Here is a 24168-nt window from a genome sequence, read left to right as displayed (position 1 = left end):
TATTCTGCACAAATTTGTTACCTTGCTCTTTAAAAGTGTTTGGTTTTATAAAATAAAAACCAAACTTAGCCTGTTTTGCATCTCACACAGCAGAATTAATTCAGAAATAAACTTAGCAGATGGTGAAAAGAAGGTGCCAACCGAATTTAATCGTCTATATTTATTAATATCTTAGAGTTAGCTAGCTATGTTAACTAAAAATAAAGAAGGTACATTTGCTCTGATTTTTCTGACTCATAATGACAGCCATGCTTAGCAAGGTGATCAGATATTATAGAATATCTCTAAGTCACTTACATAAATTAGTTGTAACAAATTATTCCTCTACTTTGTAGCTGATGGAGAGTTTAAATCAAATCTTTCTGTGTTCTTATATTAGTTTCTTCTCGCTATTATAACAAGTTACCAGAAATTCAATGTTCTAAAATAAATAGAGGTTTATTATCCTATTGTTCCAGAGATCAGAAATTCAAATAAGTTTCACTGGGCTAAAATCAGGTTGTCAACAGGGAAACTCTAAGGGCAGAATCTGTTTCTTTACCTTTTTCTATGTCCAGAAGCCATCTATATTCCTTAGCTCAGAGTATCTTCCTTGTCTTCAAATTCAGTATGACTGGTCAAGTCTGTCTCGTGCTCATCACTGACGTTGACTCTTCTGACTTCCTCTTCGACATTAAATACCCTTATGATTATATTGGGTCCACCCAGATATTTCAGGACAGTCTCCCTACTTTAATGTTAGCTGATTAGCAGTTTGAATTCCATATGCTACCTTAATTACCTTATGTCACACAATATAACATATTCAAAGGTCCAGGGATTAAAACAATTTATATTTTTGAGAGTCTATTATACTTCTAACAACAGTCCTGTCTTCCTATATGGGTCCCACATTAAACCTTGTTCAGATCCTGAAGGTTTCTTTTGGAAAAAAAAAGTGCAAACACATATAAAAGTGGTTCAAATAAGGTTTATACAAGATGTTATCCTATGAGTTAAGAATAATCTAAAATTGTGTTATTTTTTCTTTTCAGGGATGGCAATTAAACACCTCGTGTTTTTGGTTGCTGCTGCTTGCTTACTGCCTATGTTGGCCATGAAAGTATGTGAGGGTTGTATGTTTCATAATTACTTTCTAAATAAAGCTAAGAGTTAACACTTAAATCTAATTCACTATGTTAGATGCACTGTTGTAAGGCCACTACACCCATTACTCACTCTGTTTCCACAATAGCCCTCTTAGGCAAGTGCTCATCTTAATACCATATTATTAAGAAAAGAACCAAAGAAAGGGAAGGGTGAGTCATATGGCTAATACCTGAGAAGTAGAACATCGCAGGGCCTGAAATTATACTTAATCAGTTAGGTCCATATCTATTTCACTGCAGCCCCTCTGGATAATACAAGCAAAAAAGCACAGATAAACTATATAAGTTTTTACTATAATAAGAATTTAAAATGTCAAAATTAAATATAAAATGGAAAGGTGCCAACAGCACAGAGTGACGTGAGGAGCCGTAAGTGATGGTATCAAGATATATGACCTGAATCTCACTCATTCTTAAAAACAACAATTTTAACTGTCACAAAACAGAAGTAAAACTCTTAGTGATATAATATTTTATGATCAGAGAATAATATCCACCTTTAAATAACTTGAATGATATAAAGAAAATAATATATATTTTAATTTACTCAAAACTTTATGACAAATTGAAATAAATAACTTTGGTATAGAAAATGAGTGGCTTTTATATTTTCATAGCCCAGGTAAGAGAAGTAAGAAATAAAAGGCACTTAGTTTTATGGTTAAAAAAAAATCCTTAGGCATTAGGCTATTCGGGTGTTGGTTTGGTGTTTGGATCCTATTACTCACTCCTCTTCCCCAAAGAGAGACTAGGTGGAGCTCATGTTTAATGTCCAGTAATCCTCCAGTAAGCTGGAATTAGAGTCCTCAGTAAGACTTCTTCCTTTCCTCTGATTATCTGATCATTTTACTTCCCCACCGTGAAAGGGTGATTTTTATGCTTCATAAGGAAAAAGCTAACCTGAAGCATAGCAACCACTCCAGAGGAGGGGACAAAGGCAAACAGTCAGAAACCTATATTTACCATCAAGACCTAGTACTAGGCTGTCTAGACCACTTAGGCCCAGTTCTGGGAAACAGCCTAGCCCAGATTGCCATGTGAAAGAAGAAATTAGTATCACTAGTTAAAAGTCCAGAGCAAAGAGGAGATAGGTAGAACTCCTCTCATCCAAGAGAAACCATACCCAATTCACTTTTGACCAAGAATATAAAAGAAAAAGTGGAAAGCATTGACAAAACAACATGTTTATGTCCTATAACAGAGAATTATTAGAATATTTTCATTCATTTTATAGACAGCTTGGTCATAAAATAAAGGCCTAAGAATTTTAAATTTAAAGCAGATGATAAATTAAGTACCCAACACAAATTTATTACACAAACTTTAAATGAGTCCCAGTTAAAGTAAATAATGTGTTGAATCTGCCCACAAAAACATAGTCTTCTGCTTTCTCTTTTCAGACTCCAGTAGAAAGCAAATAAACTAACCACCAGACCTGAATGGTATTTTAAACTTCCAATAGTGTCAGAGTTTTCTGGGATATTAATCATCTAATTTAACATAAATTGCTTTTACTATTGATATAGGTAGTTTTCCATGACAATCTGGTAGATATTACCCAAAAAGTTTTTTAAGGAAAACTATAGAGAATTATGATCAGGTAACAGGCAGACTGAATCTTGTCTGAGTTAATTAGAGATTTCTCTGAGCACACAGTAGACCTGGGATCTGAAGAATAAGTCGGTCTTGCAAGCTCACAAGGTGTGCTATCAAACGTACAGGCATGGGCAAATATTCTAAGGCAGGAGGGAAATAGGCACATTCAGGTAACAACAACCAAAAAAAATCAGTGTGTCTACAGCAGAGATAAGGGTGTATATGTATTTATATCCTAAATAGAGGCTGAAAAATAAACAGAGTATTCAAAGGCCTTGTTAAAGATTTAGTTCCCCTTTTTATGAATGGTAAACTGTTTTTAAATTTTTTATTCTGAATGATGACTGGAGAATGAATTATGAAACGATGCATCAAGGAGTGGGAGAGAGAATATAGACGTAGTAAAGCATTAGTGGATTCAGGGAGGCCAGTGGAAAGCAGGCAGTAGCCACAATCAGTCCAAGTGAAGGAAGCAGAGAAGTCTGAAAGGAAAGAAAAAAATAGAGTGTTTTGTTCCTTACACTGGAAGAAAGAGTATTTCTACACTGAAAGCTTTGTCATAGGAGTCAGCTGCCAATAAACCAAGTAGAATAAAGTCAGCAAAACAATATTGGATATGCAAATTGAGCTTGTCAGACACCTTAAAAGGAGAATTTTTAATGTAGGGTTTCCCACCTTGAACCTTATTGCCATTTTCTATGGGACAATTATTTGGTGTAGTGTGGGGCTATCCTGTGCCTCGTAGGAATTTAGCAGTAGCACCCTTGCTCTCTATTCACAAGATGGCAGGAGCACTCTCCCCCTCTCACGCCCATCAGGACAACACCAAATTTCTCCAGACATTGCCTAATGCCTAAGCAACGGGGGAGGTGGATCACCTGTGACAGAGAATATATTATTGAAAAAACGGGGGAAGTAAATGCAAGAGTCTATTACTTGGGTAATTATAGACAACCAGATTTGGCAACGTTTTCCAGAATATTGATAGGGAAAGAGTAGAGACAGAGATCAATAGTTGAATGCGAAAGTGAGGTAAATGAAGAGATGTTCGCTTATTTAAGATATAAGCAGCGTGTAGCCAGGCATGGTGGTACACACCTGTAATCCCAGCTACTTGGGAGGCTTAGGCAGGAGAATGGCTTGAGCCTGGAGACAGAAGCTGCAGTGAGCCAAGATCGTGCTACTGCACTTCAGCCTGGGCAACAGAGCCAGATTTCTTCTCAGAAAAAAAAAAAAAAAAAAAGATCTAAGCTGCAGAATCATAAATGAACACCACTGGGAAGGGCCAAAAGGAAAGAGTGACTGTCAACAAACACAAAATGAAAAGAAAATAAATAATGTAAGATTTGGGGGATGATAGAAGAAAATGGATTTAATAAGACTGTTGGAAAGTTGAACCTTACAAAGATTAGAAAGAGTGACCCATTCTCTAGTACCACAGAAGAGGAGGAAAGAAAGGGACTGATACAGGTAGATTAGTAGACTGGGTAAGGCAGTTGAAGCAGCTGCCTCTGATGGCTTCTCTTTACTGAGGGAAGAAGGAGGTTTCACAACCTATTGAGAGAAGGTAGTTGTGAATAGGGGAGAGTGCAAAAGTTCTACAATAATGTGGAGCGGGAGAGTGAGCTAACAAAACAATTCATTAGAATTGATTAGAAGAATTAAGGGACTATTTGGGATCAGTCATACTGATTTAGGGTCATGCAGATATGTGTTGTTTTGTGAGACATTTTCCTAGCAATGCTCAGCTGACAGAGCAGGCAGGAGAATTGTCAGTCTCACCCAAAGTTGGGGTGTTTTAGATAGATATTTCTAGATGAGGGTGTGTGGGCTAAAGATTCAATATTGTAAAGGGAGAGTTGCTGAAATTAGAGAACACGGATAGAGAAGAAAGAACAGACAAAAGAGGACTAGTAGAGAAAAGGAAGAATGAGAAGCCTCTATTATAAGTACAGTCAAAACGGCTGATCTTGGCAACTTGGAAGAACAGGAAATTCTGATCAGGCAGGGAAATGCTTGACCAGCATTTTGGGAGGTATGGTATTTGGGATGATCATGAGATATAGTTGATCACCATTAAAGTGAGGATAAAGCAGATCGAAGAAGAAGTCTACGGAAGGAAGATTTTAAGGGCCTATGACATCAAAGGGTTAGAGTCATCCATGTGGATGTTAAAGTTGACTTCAGAAATTTGGGTAGAAAAGATGAATTCATTTCAGGAAACCCAATTTCCAGGAGTGAGAGGAAGTAAGAAAACAATTCATGATAGGATGTTAAATAAATGTTCAGGAATGAGGTATGAGAGGCATGTCATGAGTTTTTCTGGAGCAGAGGTTTTCAGAGGAGCGAGGAGAGTTACCACCTGGAAATAGTGTGCGGAATCATGTGGGTCCTCAGCCTCTCCTCCAGTCCAAATCAGAGTGACTTGCAGCATGAGAAAAAAAAAAATGACACCACGTGAGTACGTCCACAGAGGCAGTCTCTAAAGGGGCCTTCTAAATTCCATACTTATGTTTCCTCCCCATACCCTAAGCTATTCATATAAAATAAATAACAGTGAATACTTCTATATTTGTGTAAGTTTGGTGCTAGATCTTACCCATTCATCAATTGTGCTGATGTTCATGTGGTAGTTAAGGAAGCAACAGACACCCGTCACATTATAGTACATTAGTTTTGCCGCATTTTTTAAAAAATGAAGTACATGTGATATCACACACACACACACACAAAGATGTTCTTTATAGCAATTAATGCTAACCTAAATACTTTGGCCATATATTTTTCTTCTTAGTGAGTTTCAGAATAAAAAAAATAAATAAATGAAAAGAACAGTCACAAATTCAAGATTGTGGGCTGAATTCGAATTCCATGTTATACCGTCTCACACATATGGTATTGAGAGCATTGATGCTTTTCATATGAACGGGAAGGAGACACAGAATTTGTATTGAAAACATTTCCAGCTTTGTCCTCGATAATGAATCTCTTAGTTTGAGTTCTCCCAGACACACACCACTAGACCAGGGTTCAAGTACAAGTAGTTTATTTGAGAAGCAAAGAGTAAGTTTGTTGTAGGGTGGGAAGTGTGGAGACTAAACCAGAGAAGTGAGTAAGTAAAAGGTGTGACTTTGAGACATTCCCTTTTTGGATCTTATTGCCCAGTTAAAAATGCTTCAACATGGCCCAAAGTATGAACCTGGAAAACCCCTAATCACAGGGGTTTTCTGAGGACTAATGTAATGTCAACCTGACGTTCAGAAATCTTCAAAACTAGCACTGGAGAAATTGAATCCAATATACTGAGACATTATAAATTCAAAAATGCTATAAATCACTGTTTACTTAATATTAAACTATAAAACTGCAAAATATATGTGACAAATTCCACTTAAAAGAAGTAACACTAATTAATTAATAATTTTCTGGTAACAGAAGAAATCAGCTAGAGAGCAATTTAATAAGCTCCTCACTGAATTGGCAAATGTACAAGAAGAGATCGTTACTGTACACAACAGCCTCAGAAGAGGAGTAGTTCCACCAGCCAGCAACATGCTGAAGATGGTAAGATTAAACAATAGCAACATCCATAATGGCAATAATAGTAACGGTGTTTACTGAGTTTTTATTAAGTTCTATGCACTTTTAAAATGCTAAAAGTTTTATCTTCACAACAAATCTTTTACGTAAAGAAACAGAGGCCCAGAGACGGGAGGTAATTTTCTGATAATTATGTGGTTAGTCAGTGACAGACCTCAGCCAGTCGAGCTTCACCCCTCTCTGCCCTCTGCCCTCAGACAGTGCTTCTCCACCTTTTTAATGTGCTCAAGAATCACCTGAAGAATTTAGTAAAGCACACCTTCCTGGGCCTCCTTCTCGGATACCCTGATTCGGACATCTGACTTGGATACCACAGTAAGCTCCCAACTGAAGCAGCCAGTATGCATGACAAATATTCATTAACAAGTTACCTATGCATTTCATAGCTGTCTTCATTGGGCAGTAGTCCCGAGGCTAAGACACTCAGCGGAGAGTTAAAATGTCCAGATCTCTAGTTACTTGATGTGGCCAGGTAAATAAATATTGGCAAATTTATCCCCCACTTTCATTGCATTCCATAAAGAGGCAGCGAAATTCTTTCCGTTATAAACCTGGTATGCTCTGAGGCAAGACAAATCTCAGATGTTTAGGTGATTACCCTCACATTTGTTATCCAGCAGCACCACTAAGTTTAATGAGCATCCTCAGCCGGCTTCCTTGAACCCTGGACTGGCATATAACAACAAGGGTTAGATATAGTGCAGGCTCTGGAGGGTGATTCTAAGGAACACCTTTCTCTTGCAAATGACGAAGAGGATGAAATAAGGAAACAGATAACTGATTTTGAAATTTATCTCTTAATCACTTTAAAATCCAAAGGGGTATTTGAACTAAAAATAAAATTCAATAGCTTTCTTAGGCTACATGGTGTTGCAGCAAACATGCGTATTGTGTTTATTACTGATAGACATTTTTCTAATACCTTGTTCTATTAACTCATTTCATTCTCCCAACACAATTTTCTTCATTTTACAGATTATAACACTGAATCTAAGGAAAATTGAGTAGCTTACTCAAAATCATAAGTACTAGAGCCCAGATTAAAATGCAAGTGGGCCAGATCCAAGAATCTGGAGAAGTAGAGTCCAAATTCCTTGACTGCCAGCTGAGCAAATAAGTTTACCTGGGAGATACAAACAAGGGTAAAGTGAAAAACGTAGTCTCCGATTGGAGACTGGAGATAAAAGGCACATTCAGAAGAAACACTGGAAATAATATAAGAATATATGTATTCAAGTGCTAAGGTACAAAGGTATGAGATACCAACAAGATGATAAAAGTCAGTGTACCAATAAAACAGAGCAATATTTCACAGAAAATATGAGAGTTCAGCTGCTCCATAAACAATGCATAGGACATGCATAGGATTGGACTGATAGAAGAGGCAACGGCAAATTTAAGGAACAATAGGACTGAAGAGTTAAACACAATTACAGGCAGAGATCTTCTTAAAAAAATGTTTCTGAACATAATATTAGAACCTGATTAAGTAGAGCCACTTGTTTAAAGCTGGAATCCAGACCTTTGGTACCATCATAAATAGCAGCTTTAATTTTAATTTTCAACATGTCACAAAAAGAAGTATCTCACCAACATTAATCAAAAGTAATGTCCTATACAGCTTCTTCAAAGTACAAACAGTCCAGTTCTGGCAAGTTTTCTTCACTAGTGAGTGTGATGGTATTTCCCATGCCCAGAGAGCCTATACACTGGTCAACGTGTGGTGTCATCTCTGCTCCATCAGTTAGACATAGCCATGACTAAAATAAGTCTTTTTTTTTTTTTTTTTTTTTTTTTGGCTTGAAACTATCAAAACCTGTAAAACCACGCTTTTACTCCGTGCTAGGTACTGTTATTCATCCCATGGTTTAGTCAATTCAACCTCAAGGGTAATTCTAAATATCTACCACAAGATGGCAGCATATACATGTAATAATTATATTTCACATGCTCAGGACAATACTGAAAATGAGAGTCCTCCAAACATTCTAAAGAGTAGCGGAATATTTACATAAAAACCTACCGTAAAAACAACTCTACAACTTCTGTTGGCCATGTGTTATATGCTCATATAAGGGTATTCTTTTAAATGGATATATTTGTTGCTGAACACCAGGGGTTCAGCCAAGGTCTGGTTTCTTGCAGCACAGAAAGCCAATCAGTACATGAGTATTACCAATTACCGGGGAAGAAATGCTTTACTGCAGGTGATGTCAGTCTAACTGTCAAATTCTTCCCTCTCCCTAACTAACCAAAGTTAAAGGTTCATATAGCGTGGACAGAAAAACAGAAGGGACAAGGAAAAGGAGTTGGCCAACAGGCAGCAGCTGTGTCTTCTTGTGCAGGTGGGATGATCAGGAAAGTCTCACTTCCCTGCTATCATCTGGGGGGCCTGACGGTGGGTTTCCTGGAAAGGGAACTCAGATAAGACAAATGTTCGTAAGCTCAGTTCTTCCTAAAAGTTGGGCAGTTTCATACACACCACAACAACAGAAGAGTGTTAGGGAGATCATTTGTCACTGATGCAGAATTTCTCCCTTCCTGCATTTGGAGAACAGCTGTTATTTAGTCATATCTAACCAAATGCTTCAACTAGGCACAGCTGATGCACACTGAGAAGCCAGTACTCTGAAGCCAGCCTAAATGGATCCAAATTCTCTTTTTGCCAATTATTTATAGTGTGACCCCTAAAAGTTCCTAATGTCTCTGTGCCTTAGTTCCCTTATTTACAAATAGACATAATATTACCTCTTTTGTAGAGTTGCTGTGAGATTAAAGTGAAAAAAGATACACACAGAATTAGTGACAGATTCTAGCATGTGGAGTTAGCTTTTATTTTTGTGATTCATCATTTTAGATGTAGATATGACTGTGAACTTGCTTCTAATCACAGCCATCATTTATTGAATATGTAAAATTTAGCACATCTCAATTGTATTCCTTGGATTATCACATTTGAACAAACCTTTGGGCATAAATTACAGGTAACAGTTTCCAGATGGATAAACTGAGATTCAAAGAGATAAAATAATATGTCTGAGTTTAAACTACAAATAAATTACTAGGCTGGATTTGTAACTCTGGTCTGTGTTCCTGGAAGCATTTACTTAAATTCTCTACTACAGCTGAGAGAGAAACTATCTCTGAATGTTATTACCAAGTTTTGAATTTGTGAATTCAAGGACCAACATAATAAATGAACATTGTTTTCTTTCTCTTTCTACTAGGATATTTAACAGTAATCTCATTATTTACATTTTTTCTTTACACAATTAAAGATATTATATCTCATGGATTATTAGAAACAAAAAGTTAGAATCTTATGAAAATGTTAATTAGAACATGTGCTTTTTTTTTCTTTCCACTGTAGAATTGGAGTGAGGAGGCTGCTCAAAATGCCAGAATGTTTTCAAGGTATTGTGATATGACAGAGAGTAACCCGCTTGAGAGGAGACTTCCAAGTAAGTGTGCATCTGTATGATCTGCCTTTGGACCCAGAAAACAGCAGTAAATCAGGGATTAAGTAACTTGATGAGAGTAAATTAAGTCATCTAGATTTCTTTATTTGCACTGTGTCATACACGGCAGTGAATTGTGAACTACGACAGTATTTTAATTCATTAATTCTTTTAAGGTTTATATGTTTACATTTTCAGATTCCAAGTTCTTACCATCAGGAAAAATGAATCAAAACTCTCAGTATGGCAGAGTAGAGTACACAGCTAGAGATGTAGGTCTTTCTGAGTAGTCACCTCAGCTACTCAACAGTAGCACCATGGGGATCTGTTCCATTATTTGGAACAATAATGTAGTTGAGAAATAAGTTATATGCAACCCTGCTGAGCTGGCCATAAGACAATTTCAGGTGCTCAAAAATGAGCCCATCTTAAAGCATATAAATTATATAAATTAGGTAACTTACTGCTAGTTTCCAGGAAATTTAAAAAAAATAGTACTTCTGTGTTAGGCTGTTTGGGTGTTTCTATAAAGAAATGCCTGAACCTGGGTAATTTATTAAGAAGAGATTTAATTACCGCATGACTCTGCAGGCTGTAGAGGATGCGTGGCACCCACATCTGCTTGGCTTTTGGTGAGACCTTAGGAAGCTTACAATCATGGCACAAGGTGAAGGAGGAGCAAGTGTCTCACATGGTGAGGGAGGAAGCAAACATAGAGAGTCGGGGGGTGCCACACACTTTTAAACAACAAGATCTTGTGAGATCTCACTCACCTAGAGGACAGCACCAACCTATATGAGGAATCCACCACCTTGATGTAAAGATCTCCAGCCAGGCCCACCTTCAACACTGGAATTACATCTCAGCATGAGATTTGGAGGGGACACCCAAACTATATTGCCTTCCTTCACGAATAAACATTATATTCTAACATGATAATCTTTTTTTAATTACGATGTTTTAAAAGTGCTAATTCACATTTATATCCACAGATTATTTGGAATCTTAGTCCAATGCTTTCAAGCAGGGAACTAGCAACATGGTTCTTGCCTGCCTTAGGAAAAGGCAGATACTCCTGAATACCATGTTCGACCAAAAGCCCACACTGTAAATGAATGGCTAAATTTCAAAAATGTCTATTCAACAGCTTCGTATTATGAATACCTGTGTGTAGCTTCCATTAAGCCATAGACCCTCTTAAAACTCAGGCTTCTCTGATTTGGTTTTACCTATCTCCAACAGCTTGGAAGCAGCAGAGAATGAAATGTTGATTGATTTGATTTCAAAACTTGTTCACTATCTACTATCAACTTTTCACCACACTTGAGTACCACATGCTCAGTCATCAATGAGGAAGAAGGCTTTCGGCAGGGATACAACTGATTTTACTGCCTCTCAGAAGATGTTATCAAGATGATTAGTGAACTATTCATAAAATAAAAATGAGGAAAGTCTCCTTGCATAGTATTTCCAATTTGTTCAGCATATGACCAGCCCATTTTCTCATTTCAGATACCTTTTGTGGAGAAAATATGTATATGACATCTTATCCTGTATCATGGGCAACTGTAATTGGAGTCTGGCACAGTGAGTCTAAGTATTTCAAACATGGACAGTGGACGTCAGCGGATGATGGCGTAACGACTGACCACTACACTCAGGTAACCTGTGTGCTGGGAAGCACACGCACCGTTCAAGAGATAAGCATGAATGTGGAAGCGCAAGCAAGAAACAACGGAATGTCATTCTACCTTCTCATGGCAATTTTTACTCAATTTACCAAGTTCCTCTTACAATTTGAAATAGAAGGAAGTGTTCTGGTCAAAATATGGCTTAGAGAAGATGCCTAACCTCTTTGTTTCCTTCTATACTCACTAGATTTTCCAGAAAGTCACAAAATCACAAGACATCAATCTCATTTGACATTTGTAGTGTGTGTAAAAAGTGAAAGTAATGGTACCTTATAATACAGAGAACCCCCTGATTGTGGTAAAATATGCATTTAAAAATTACCATTTTAACCATATTTTAATGGCTTCATTGAACATGAAGTATGAATGTTCAGAAGCAATATGTCCACTCAAATTGCTGTGCAACCCCATCAACAGATGTTTTCATTTTTCCAAACTGAAACTCTGTGCTCATTAAACAATACCTCTCCATTCCTCATCTTACTTCCCCAAACCTCTGGCAACCACCACTCTTTCTGTCTCTATGAGTTTCACTACTCAGAGTATCTCACACATTTGGAATCATACAGTAGTTGTCCTTTCGTGTCTGCTTTATTTCACTCAGCATAATATATTAAATTCATGTTCATCCATGTTGTAGCTAAACCGTATTTCACTGTATGTATAGATCACATTTTGCTTGTCTGTTCTGATGGGCTTTTGAGTTGTTTTCATTTTTTGGCTATTGTGAATAATGCTGTCTTAAACATTGGTGTGAGAATATCTGTTTGAGTGCCAGCTTTCAATTCTTTTAAGGATATGCCAAGAAGAATTACTGATCAATTCTTTTAGGGATATCCCAAGAAGAAGAATTACTGGATCATATGTGAATACTATGTTTATTATTTGAAAAACTGGAGTACTATTATATTTTCTATTGCAGCTGCACCATTTCACATTCCCACCAGCAATTTACAAAATGTGCAATTTCTTCACATCTTTGCTCTATTAATCTGCTTGGAATGCTGTAACAAAATACCACAGCTGGGAGGATTAAACAACAGAAATTTATTTTCCCACATTCTGGATACTGGAAATCTATGATCCTGATAAAACACAGTTTCTAGTGAAAGCTTTCTGCCTGGCACCTTCTCACAGTGTCCTAACACAGACTTTCCCCAGTTCAAAAGTAGAGTCAGACAGAGGCAAGGATAGAGACAGAGACAAGAGAGATTATAAGAGCAACCTATCTAGCATCTTTTTTTATAAGGACACAAATCCTACTGGAATAGGGCTCAAGTCATATGATTTTATTTAACTTTATTTCATTACAAACTCTATTGTTAAATACAGCTACAATGGATGAAAGTTATGGGTACAGAATATGAATTTTAGGGGACCAATTCAGCTCATAACATATTGCCCCTTCCCAACAAATGTATTTACACCTCACATGCAAAATACATTCATTTCATCCCAAGTGCCCTCAAATTCTTAATTTATTCCAGCATCAACTCTAAAGTTTAAAGCCCAAAGTCTTACCTAATTATTATCTGAATATTATCTAAATGCATGAGATTCAAGGTGTGGTTCATCCGGAGGTAAAATTTCTCACGTCAGTGAACCTATGAAACAAGAAAAGTTATTTGCTTCCATAATACGATCGAAAGACAGGCATCAGATAGATATTCTCATTTCAAAAGACAGAAACAGAAAATGAAGCAGTGATGGGTCCCAGGCAAGTCCAAAACCTAGCAAGAGAAATGTCAAGTGACATTAAGGCTTGATAATAATTCTCTTTGGTTTTATGCCCTGCGCTCTTGGCCAACTTGGGGGCAGTCTTTGGCTGCTATGGCTTTGTGGTCAGTCTTTTCCCTTTAGCCCAGTGAGTCAAATGACTCTCTAAAGAGGCCCTGCTAACATGGCTGTTTTCAGAGATCACCTAAAGAGACAATACTCTGAAGCTAAGCAGGAAGCAACCTTGCCCCCGGACCTGTAGTGGGAGGGGCTGCCGTCATGATCTTTCAAACATTTGGGAATTCATTCTTCCCTTTTCTTGAAGGACAAAGCATGTTTGCAATAAAATACATCTATCGTTTCATTCTGAAGAGACTAAGAAGTCTGACAGCATTTCTTCCTTCACTTAGGTCTGTTTCTCTGTCCACTTTAATTCACATTGGCAGTACCTCTGCTGTATAATCACACCTCTGTTTCTGCTGAGCTGTATGATTAAATTTGTAAACCATATCCATGGTATCTTTATCAAACAGCTGTTCAGAGACATCCTTAGGGTATTCTTTTGAAAATACTTTCTCATTTTCTGCAATATAGATGTGCTAATCATTTTGTAAATCTTCAAGTTCTGGTTATTTTTTGCATAAAGATTTCTTCAATTTATTTCTCTCCTCTTGTAGTTTACTATAAGTGGTAAGGAGAAACCAAACCACTCCTCTGACCCTTTGCTCTGAAATTTCCTCAGCTAAATATCCACGTGGTTTGCTGTTCATAACTTCTGTCTTCCACAAAACACTAGAAGACAAGGCAGCAGCCAATTTTGTTTGCTACTTTGTGACAAAGATTACCTTTCTTGCAATTTCCAGTAAAGTGTTCCTCCTTTATATGTGAGGGAGAATAGACTTTAATTTCCTTATTTCTATCAACAATTCCTTCAAGGAAATCTACATTTTTTATAGCATGCACTTGAAAACTTCCAGTCTGTACCCGTTACCCAATTCCAAGGCTGCTTCCACATTTTTAAGTATTTGTTACAGCAGCATCTCAGTTCTTGATACCGAAATCTGTTTTAGTGTGCTCAGCCTACCATAACAAAATTTCACATTCCTGAATGACTTCAACAACATATATTTATTTTTCTTGAATTTATGAAGGCTGGAAGTTCAAGATCAGAGTGTCAGCATGGTTAGTTTTTTGAAAGGATTCTTTTTCTGGCTTGCAGACTGCTTCCCCTTTCACTATGTTCTCACATGTGCCCATTGGTAAGTTTCATAAAATCTAAAATAAAATCTACTTGAAATAAAGCCTACTTAAATTTGATGTTAAAAGCCAATGAAGATAAAGCATTTTAAAAAAACAGATGCATAATCACTGAAATTAATGCAGAAACCTAAATAAAACATCAGTAAATAGCATTTTCTTTTAAGATTGATACACTTAGAAACAAAGGGTATGTGGCAAGAATCCAGGAGAATCTTAACATTGTTCAGTCATATAATTTACCTTTTCAAAAGATTAGAGGATAAAAATAAAATGAATATCTAGAAAGCTAAAAATCTAACCAATTTGTGGCCCTGATTCAAGACTTCTATTTCCTATATAAGTCAATTAACGCACAATTTTATCACAAAATTGCATTATATTATCACTGTGACATATTAACTGAATTCTGCAACCTTTGGATAATCTTGATTTGTTTCCCTCGAAGTCAATCAGCGTCACTTTCAAAATAGAACACATTTTATCAAAATGATTTATCTCATTTCCTGTTTCCAAGAAATTAGGACAATGAAATCAAACAAATTTGCTCTCATTTGCTGAAAATTTAACACAGTAGAATATGGAAACATTTTACAACCCACCAGTTATGTATTCCTTTCATGACTAGTAAATGGAGGAGCTAGGACTAGAACCCAGGTCTGAATAATAGTCCAGTGGTCTTTACACAGCTCTTAGTCTTTCATATGCACTTGAGGGATGGGAACTTCATTTCACCTGATGTTCTAAAAATCAGAAGCAGGTGAGGGCAGGGAAGGGCAAGGAACAGATGATAGGGTTCCAAGCAGAATGAACTGAACAACAAGAACATTAATTTGAAGTTGAATAAGCCCATGACAGCAGGCCTAATAGGGGAATACACTACAAGGTCTTTCCAGATAGTTTCCAACATTTTCTGTAGCCTTGTATAAACACATTAGTATGTTCATAGAAAAGTTTTGCAAAATAAAAGCACTTTTTCTAAAATCATTTGTGTCTGAAGACCTAATGGAAAAAGTTTCATTTTCAATTTTCCTTTGCTATGAGTTAAAGGAACAAATGAATAAGTTAATTTCAATAATCTTATTACCAATTAACGTATATCAAGAATATTGCAAAACAGATATTCAGCTGCCTTTTTATTAAAATTATATTTCTAGTTATATGCTCCATTAGATCCTGAGTTCAACAGGGTCTCTTATGGAAAATACACATTGGTAGAAAATGATAGGAAGAATCTGCAAACAAAGAATCTACACTATAAAAATTTTTATTACTAGAGCAATAGTTTTAGTAAAAGCTTAGGTTAGCAGCAGGCAATTAAAAGCCATTTGGTGTGGAGAGATTAACACCGATGCATGACTCTTTTTGTAAAGAGAAAGCAATGTTTCATCTAAAAGAGTCACAGCCTGGCCGGGCGCGGTGGCTCAAGCCTGTAATCCCAGCACTTTGGGAGGCCGAGGCGGGTGGATCACGAGAGATCGAGACCATTCTGGTCAACATGGTGCAACCCCGTCTCTACTAAAAATACAAAAAATTGGCTGGGCATGGTGGCGCGTGCCTGTAATCCCAGCTACTCAGGAGGCTGAGGCAGGAGAATTGCCTGAACCCAGGAGGCGGAGGTTGCCGTGAGCCGAGATCGCGCCGTTGCACTCCAGCCTGGGTAACAAGAGCGAAACTCCGTCTCAATAAATAAATAAATAATAAAAAATAATAAAAATAAAAGAGTCACAGCAAACATGTTCTCTAATCAAGAGCATGAAGAGAAATGTCAGGAAAGTCTCTAGGATTAGCTGTGAGAAAACTACCCAAGTTCGTGTAGGGCAGGGAAGGCAAGTGGGAACAATCACATTTACTGAAAACATCGCCTTTTGAACCACTTAAATATTTGAGTGTTTAATCCCACCATTCACTTGTAATGTAGAGGACATTGTTGTATCCCATTTTAAAGCTGAGAAAATGAAACTCCGAGACATAAAGCAAATTTGGAAGTACACCCTACCCAAGAAATGAATGATGGAATTTAAACCTGGGTCACTTTTCTTCAAAAGCCAACTTTACACTATGTACTCTACACTACCCCTGTTCTCTGACCAATAAGAAAAAGTTTCTTCCAAGCTTTGATTTTTATATAACCACCAAGCGGCCTTCATCATGTAAACTGATAAATTATCTTGTCCACATAAGTTTGACAAGAAGGGGAGAATGAGCCAGCACTCATGACAGCCACTCATGTTTTGTTCCAGTAAGAATGAGTCATGGAGAGTTGACATGGAGTTTTCATCATCTCTGAGTATACTGGATATGTTGGGATAAATGAGTCCTATCCATGGCCATGTACTGCCCATGTATGGAAAGGCCACATTCAAGTACCTTTTGAACATCAGCCTGTTTACAGCAAAATGATCAACACTCCTTTTTGTACCTTTACCATTTCTCTACCCATCTCTCCCATCCCAGAGAAAATGAACATTGGGATTTTTTAAAATTAGAAATTACATCTAGAAGCCCAGCTTATTCTCAAAAAGGAAAACTGACAATAAACAGAGACAATGCCAATCATCAAGTGACCCTCCCCTGTCAGCTGATTTCCTCCACCTGGTTTTCACTGTGTGTGGCTATGTGTGTGTAGGTGCATGTCTGGTATCTAGACACGAGAATCCTTTTGTCTCTATGACTTCTTGTTAAGCCATGCCCAAAGTAAACCTAAAAGCAAACATGTTTACTTTTAACCATGGATGACAATATTGAAATTATAGTCATTTCGTAAAATATCTAATCTGTAATAAACAACTCTTGATCTTTGCAGATTGTTTGGGCCTCGTCTTACCTGATTGGCTGTGCCATTGCATCATGCCGCCAGAAAGGATCACCTCAATATCTCTATGTTTGTCACTATTGTCATGAGTACGTATTATTCGTTTTTAACATATATATCCTCCTAAAGTAACCCAATCTAGTTTTTCAAACATTGGCTTTTTTGTGCACAAATGTTTCTAGCAACTTTATTCATATAGACAAGAGTTGGAAATAACCCAGATGTCCTTCAAAGATGAATGGTTAAACAAACTATAGTTTGAATCTCAGCAACTTCCTAGTTACATGAAAACATGTATTTAGTTATATATTGTTTTATTCCTTTACCTGCATTTTTCTCTTATTAAAAAAAAACTCCATTATATTTTCAGAGCAATTTACCAACAATCTTCCTACATGTCATTGATTCTTTAGGTAATTATTATATGAGACAAACAAATCTGCTTAAGCAAAGAAACAAGAACATCTACTTCAACAAGAGTATTGTCAGACCAAAAGAATAGATATGCAGTAGAGTCTTGAAATGGGAACAAATGGAAAAAGTCAAGTGTCTTTCCCTGTACTTAGCTATCAAGTCAAAAAGTCAATGTATGTCTTCTCTTTAAAATTTAAATTTACACATTACAGATTCTATCACAGATACTGGTTGCAATTTCTAGAAAATTTAATCTGATTGTTTCAGTAAGGGTCTGGTGCACCTTCTTCTCCTAACAGCTGTGATTATGAAGCAAGATTAAATAAGACAAGGATGACTGCAGAGCCCCTCTGTGTGGCTCCAGTGATAGTTATCCACAAAGGGTAAATTGTTCAGAGCTGGATAGAACTGCCTGATATTTGACTAAAAATGCCAGTTCAATATCACTTCTGCTGATGAAAGTCGGTAACAGGTCATTATGTATTTCCCTCAGCTACATGTATTTCCTAGATTAACATATAAGCCTTTCCTCCATAAAGTGAGCTCTATGCATGGTACTTAACCACTGTCTCTCATGTAGGTACAAGAAAACACGTATTTAGTTTTGCTACAGTAGGTAGCATAATACAAGATGTTCAATATAAATCAATGAACGTGATTTATTTGAAAACACACTACCATACTTCACATTTTCAATTGGGGCCCCCACTATCACTATGGACTCAGAGTGTAATATCATCATATAATAACTCTATATTAGTTATATATAAATTGTGCTGAAGGCAATAAAATCTCTTTGCTCCTACAACACATCATTTGCAAAATGTATTTGCAGAGATTGGTGGTCTGCAGTGAATTTCAACTGATTCAAAAAAGGAAAGTACAAAACATGGAAATCTATGACAGGAGAATTTTCTTGGTTAAGGATTAGTCCAAGTTGCTGACTAAATTTCTTACAGAATTTAGTACTAACCTCCTTTTCAAAGTGAAATTTTAGCAGCTCAGATAAACAAATATCAGATTCTAAAAGGCTTTTTAAAACCAGAACATTTACTTTTTTAAGTTATGTTAATTAAGAAGCAGAAATTATCTATGTTGTGTTTTTAGAATTGTCTTTTCTTTTTGTTTTTTTCTCTTGAGATAGGATCTTGTTCTGTCACCCAGGCTGGAGTACAGAGGTGTCAACATGGCTCACTGCAGCACTGGCCTTCTGAGTTCCAGCTATCCTCCCACCTCCCCACCTCAGCCTTCCAAGTAGCTGGAAATACAGGCATGCATCACCAGGCCTGACTTTTTTTCCCCCCCAGGCTTATCTCAAACTTTTGGGCTCAAGCAATCCTCCCACCTTGCCCTCCCAAAGTGCTGGAATTAAAGAATTACAGGGATAAGCCATTGAGCCCTTCCTGTCTTTTCTAAAGTTTCAAATTAGTCCAGAACTAGAACTTCTCATCTACTCTCTTTCCCACACCCCAGCACTTTAGTTTTATCCATGCTGATGTACTTTCCTCTTATATATAAACCATCTGTTTCAACAAAAGACATTAACATGCAAAAAGTTTCTCATGACATAGTGAAAGATGGAGTTAGAACCTCTCTAGTTTGCCTCACTTGAGATTTTCTTCTTAACACTGGTAAGAATCATGCCCTTTTAAGTGATGGTTTACAGAGTCCTTATAGGTATTAATGAAGAATAGCGTTCTATTGTAATTGTCTCTAAAGCCCTCTTGCTTGTACTTGGGAGTATCCAAAGTTTCCAAGTACTGTTAGGACTCGACTGTCCAAAGAGATGTGCACATTGCCTGAAAAATATTTTTATGTCACTCACATTTATTGGTTCTATGTGCTAAAAAAATTATAGCTATAAGACCAGAAATCTTATACCTGTCTTAAAAATTATCACTGTTCTTTACAAGAATGTTTACACAATTTGTTTTTAAAATTGGTTGTACATTGTAAAATGTTATATGCATTTTTCACAGATTGGTTTTATGAAATCACTTTTTTTTATTCTTTAAGGGGAAATGATCCTGACACAAAGAATGAACCTTATAAGACGGGCGTTCCATGTGCAGACTGCCCAAATAACTGTGAAGACAAACTTTGCAGTAAGTTTTACACATTCTGTTTGTTTGCATTTAACACATACACCCTTTAAATTAAGCATTGAAAAATATTGCACTTTTCTACGACTTTCATCTCACTCATACCACAGAAAATATGCAAATTATTTCTGCTTAACCCTCCCCAATTGCCAGAGTGACTCAGACCATTGATTTAACTTATGGCAAAGGAAGTTACGATGCCTAGGTCTGAGAACTTGACTTCCCACACAATAGATTAAAATACTTAATTAGAGTCAAACAAAAAAAAATGTTGAGGTAAGTGTAGATTTTTCTCTGCTCTCTAAAAAGTTCTTGGCCCCCCCTTATTGCATCCCATAATTTTGCCCCATTGCTTTCTGTTTACTGGTGTTCTCCAATTGCCTGCTACTCCATGACTACCCAAGTTGCAGTTTTTCCAGAGTGATCCTTATTCTTCTGTGCTTCCTGTGAAACACCTAAGACGTTAGCTGATGCTCACATTATTCCTTACAGCCTCTTTTTGTTTTTTAATTTCTTGAGTAAATCTTACCTAAAGTGAAGTATTAGCCAAATGGGTGTCATTTATGTTTATTTCCTTAGGTAGCAAATTTCGTTTTTTAGAGCCTACCTGCAAACATAATTTCTTAATTCTTAGGAATAATCTTAACATAAATTATATTAGCACTAAGTTTATGGAGAGAACATAAACCTAAGAAAAATATTCTGTGACCTCCAACTTGAAAGGCCAGAGGCTTATTTTTCTTTACCTTACCAGGTTACTCTATTTGCTTTTAGAGTAAGAAAGAAAATGGATTCTTCTTCCTTCTTATATCTTTCTCTCATTTCTCTTTTCTTTTACTCTTTTATATATACATTTTTGAGAGAGAGTTTCACTCTGTTGCCCAGGCTGGAGTGCAGTGGTACAATCTTGGCTCACTACAACCTCCACCTTCCAGGTTCAAGCCATTCTCCTGCCTGAGCCTCCCGAGTAGCTGGGACTAAGAGCATGCACCACCATGCCCAACTAATTCTTTGTATTTTTAGTAGAGACAGGTTTTCACCATGTTAGCCAGGCTGGTCTCAAACTCCTGACCTCGCAATCTGCCCTCCTTGGCCTCCCAAAGTACTGGGATTACAGGTGTAAGCCACCGTGCTCTGCCACTCTTTTTTATTTACTTCTCTATCTGTATCCCTCTCTCTTTCTCTGTATCCACTTCACTTTTTATACCCTATTTCTGAAAAAAAAATTTAGTTGGGAGAGAGATTCACCTCCAACTAAAAAAAAAAAATCGAACAATTATCTATGCCTTAGGGAAAAAGGGGATGGCAATTGAGTAGATTTTTTAAATCTGGTTGAGAAAAGCAATGTATGCAGTGATATAACAATTTAACCAAAGTAAAAGAAGAGTAGGAAAGAGAGAAATATTACTCAAGAAGATTGATTCTATCACATAGAAGATGTATATCATAAGCTTTTCTTCACTTATAAGTGTATGAGAAAGTGAGCACTATTAAAGAAATATATGAACTCAAGAATTGAACATATTGGGCACAAACAATGCTAAAAATATAAGACCTGGATATGCAGATAATTCATTTAGTGTAATTCAAATAACAGTGATAAAAACAATAATTCTTAGTTATAATATTAGGAAAAGTATATAAATTAAGAACAATGGATAAAAGAAAACAACGGATTAAAACGCTTTATAGATTCAAAGAAAAAAATGTTACCTCTAAAGAAAAAATATCCACTAATAGCATATTTCACCAGAATACTACATAAGAGAATAAACTAGGATAATGGTGGGTAACTGATTTTTTTTTTAAAAAAAAGTAGTAATGACTTTGGCAAATTTCTAATTGTAGGAAAAAGAAGCAGAGATACACTATCAAATATACAATTGTTCAGGCAGTAATATAACATTCACATTTCATCTCCTTGTTTCACCTTGATAAATCTATTGTAGTTATTCTCCGAGTTGCTGAAAGGTGAATCAGTTTAATAATTTAGAAACAGGAAAATGTATATAGCATAGAAGGGTATTGATTACAATAATAAACAATAAAACATATATGTAAATTTAAAATTTAAAAGATCATTATAAATTTCATGCAATGATCAAAGTTTACAATTGAAAGAGAAGAGATGCAATGGAAAAAATTAAGTTGACCACCAAGTTGCCAAGATTTGATATTCAAGACTGCATAATAAAGTTGGAAAATCTTTAAGGAGAGAGGGAATTAAATTACTGTTATTCTTACCTTTATATAGAGACAAATAGATACATTTGTTAGTTGTGATAGAGACCAGGTTAAAAAATATTTTAGTAAGTTTTTTGGTGCTATTACCACAAATTAAAAATGTTGGGTATCTTCATACTGATTGGAGAATTTTGTGTGCATTTCTGTATGTACCAGAATGCAGCTGTATGTGCATCCATGGGATAGAGCAAGGTGAGAAAAAAATCACTAGAATGTTAATCAAAATAACCTCTGGGTGGATGGAGAGATTATACATGCCATCCTATATGTGCTTTTTATTCCATTTTTTCATTGGCTATATATTACTTCTAATAATCTAAAGCAAATCTTTAACCATTAGATAATGCAGCATTAATTAGACAAAAAGTGTGAATATTTTATATTGCAATTGCATAATCAATACTTTCGAAATAACAGTGTGATTAAAAAGATGATTCCTCTCCAATCTGATTATATTGAATTTAAAACATTGTGATAAAGCCTTTTTTATACAAAGACAAAAATTTTACCTTTTTCTTTCACACATGACCTTAACTCATCACCTGTTTTGCATTCAGATTTAGTTAGCTTATGCTAATCAAATTTAGTTAGCTATCATTAATAAAAATTTATCTTTATGCCTTTAATAAGATGGTCTCTTTCCTTAGCAAATGAGTTTTTTAAAAGACAATGTTGTAAAACCATATTATTTTCTTTCAGCTAACCCTTGCCTCTACTACGATGAATACTATGACTGTGATGAACAAGTCCATTATCTTGGATGCAACCACTCAACCACTATCATGTTCTGTAAAGCCACTTGTCTGTGTGACACAGAGATAAAATAGGTCTTTGTTATTTGCAACTGTTCTGTGCTGTGATGATGAGGAGATGTCTGTTGTATCATGTCTTTTGCATAGTTTAGTAGCTTCTGCTAAATTTTATTTGACTTTAATCATGCTGGAGGTCTTAACTCCTCTCCTGATACATCCTGAAGTAACATTTTTTAAAACTTTCTTAGTGTTGGGGTAAAAAGTCAAGTCCAACGCCTACCTTAAATTAAATCATATGATTTATAGTTCTTAAGTTGGTATAATTCAACTTACAGTATAACTGGGTCCCTCAAGAGTAACCTGGTCTAAAGTAGGTCTTATGTCATTGAACTCCCACCCTGCTTTCCCCACGTTTTCAGCCACTCTGATTTTCTTCCCTGCACAACTAACATTCAGTAATCATTCCTTACTTTTGAAATTTTACCTCTACTTTAAATCAGTCATTAAAGGCATCCACAAAGCAAACAGAGTCCAGTCTCATCTTGCAAGGTAAATATCACTTAATTCGAGGCCGTTTAAATGTCTCATCATTTTATTGACACATCTATATACACCCTTGTGAAGCATGAAACAATAAAAAACTTCATGTGCCATTAATTTAACAATATATGTATTCCTTGTTGATTACATACAAGATGCATGTTTATATATAGAGAGAGAATATAGTTTCATTTCATTTCAAAGACAGTATAAAAGATGTATAGAAAATAGTATAAGAAATAAATAAGTCCCTAAAGATATACCAGTCATATATTATTATTGCCAGATGAGCATGAATAGCTTCTGTTTGGAGATCCAGGAAAGCCTTAAGGGCAGAATGAGGAACATCTTCTGGGTAAACAGGGTTGCAAAGTCTTTCAACACAATGGAACAGCACAGTTAAGGCCAACTAACATAAAATGCACTGAAGTCTTAGCAAATATTGAAGGGCCTGACATGACCCCAAGTTTTAATATTATATCAAATTTATACCCAGCTCTACCTACTTTTATATTTCTTTACTCATTTCAATAGTGTTTGGGGCGGGGGGGGGAACATAACACGCACTTTCCCAAAGTTAAAAAGTAAGGCATTCTGCATCATACGATGGTTCTTATCACAAGTGCAAAAATTCTGTGTGGCTCCAAAAAAAGAGGACAATTTGAGGAAGATGTCCTCTTGGCATGAACCATGTCTTTCCACCTAGATTCAAGGGGATTTCTCCCATGTAAATGCTTCAGACCCTTTCTCACTTTTTATTTAAACTACATATGTTAGGTCAATCCACTTGATTGTATCTGTCTTTTGAGTGATTGTCATTAGCATAAACATGGAC

At 36.2% G+C, this 24168-nt stretch overlaps 1 protein-coding gene across 1 annotated transcript; it reads left to right on the top strand.

The window, feature by feature from the left end:
- Positions 1-1031: 1031 nt before the first annotated feature.
- Positions 1032-23412, top strand: CRISP1 (cysteine rich secretory protein 1). The gene is made up of 7 exons (XM_002746635.5): positions 1032-1102; positions 6180-6308; positions 9715-9805; positions 11315-11463; positions 17273-17370; positions 19712-19800; positions 22741-23412. Exons 1-7 carry the CDS (start codon positions 1037-1039, stop codon positions 22866-22868), a joined length of 750 nt encoding a protein of 249 aa, XP_002746681.3. The 5' UTR covers positions 1032-1036; the 3' UTR covers positions 22869-23412.
- Positions 23413-24168: the final 756 nt, after the last annotated feature.

Source organism: Callithrix jacchus, chromosome 4, assembly GCF_049354715.1.
Source record: "Callithrix jacchus isolate 240 chromosome 4, calJac240_pri, whole genome shotgun sequence".
NCBI lineage: Eukaryota > Metazoa > Chordata > Mammalia > Primates > Cebidae > Callithrix > Callithrix jacchus.
The sequence above is the reverse complement of the archived record's forward strand: the minus strand, read 5'-3'. Positions and strand labels throughout refer to the sequence as shown.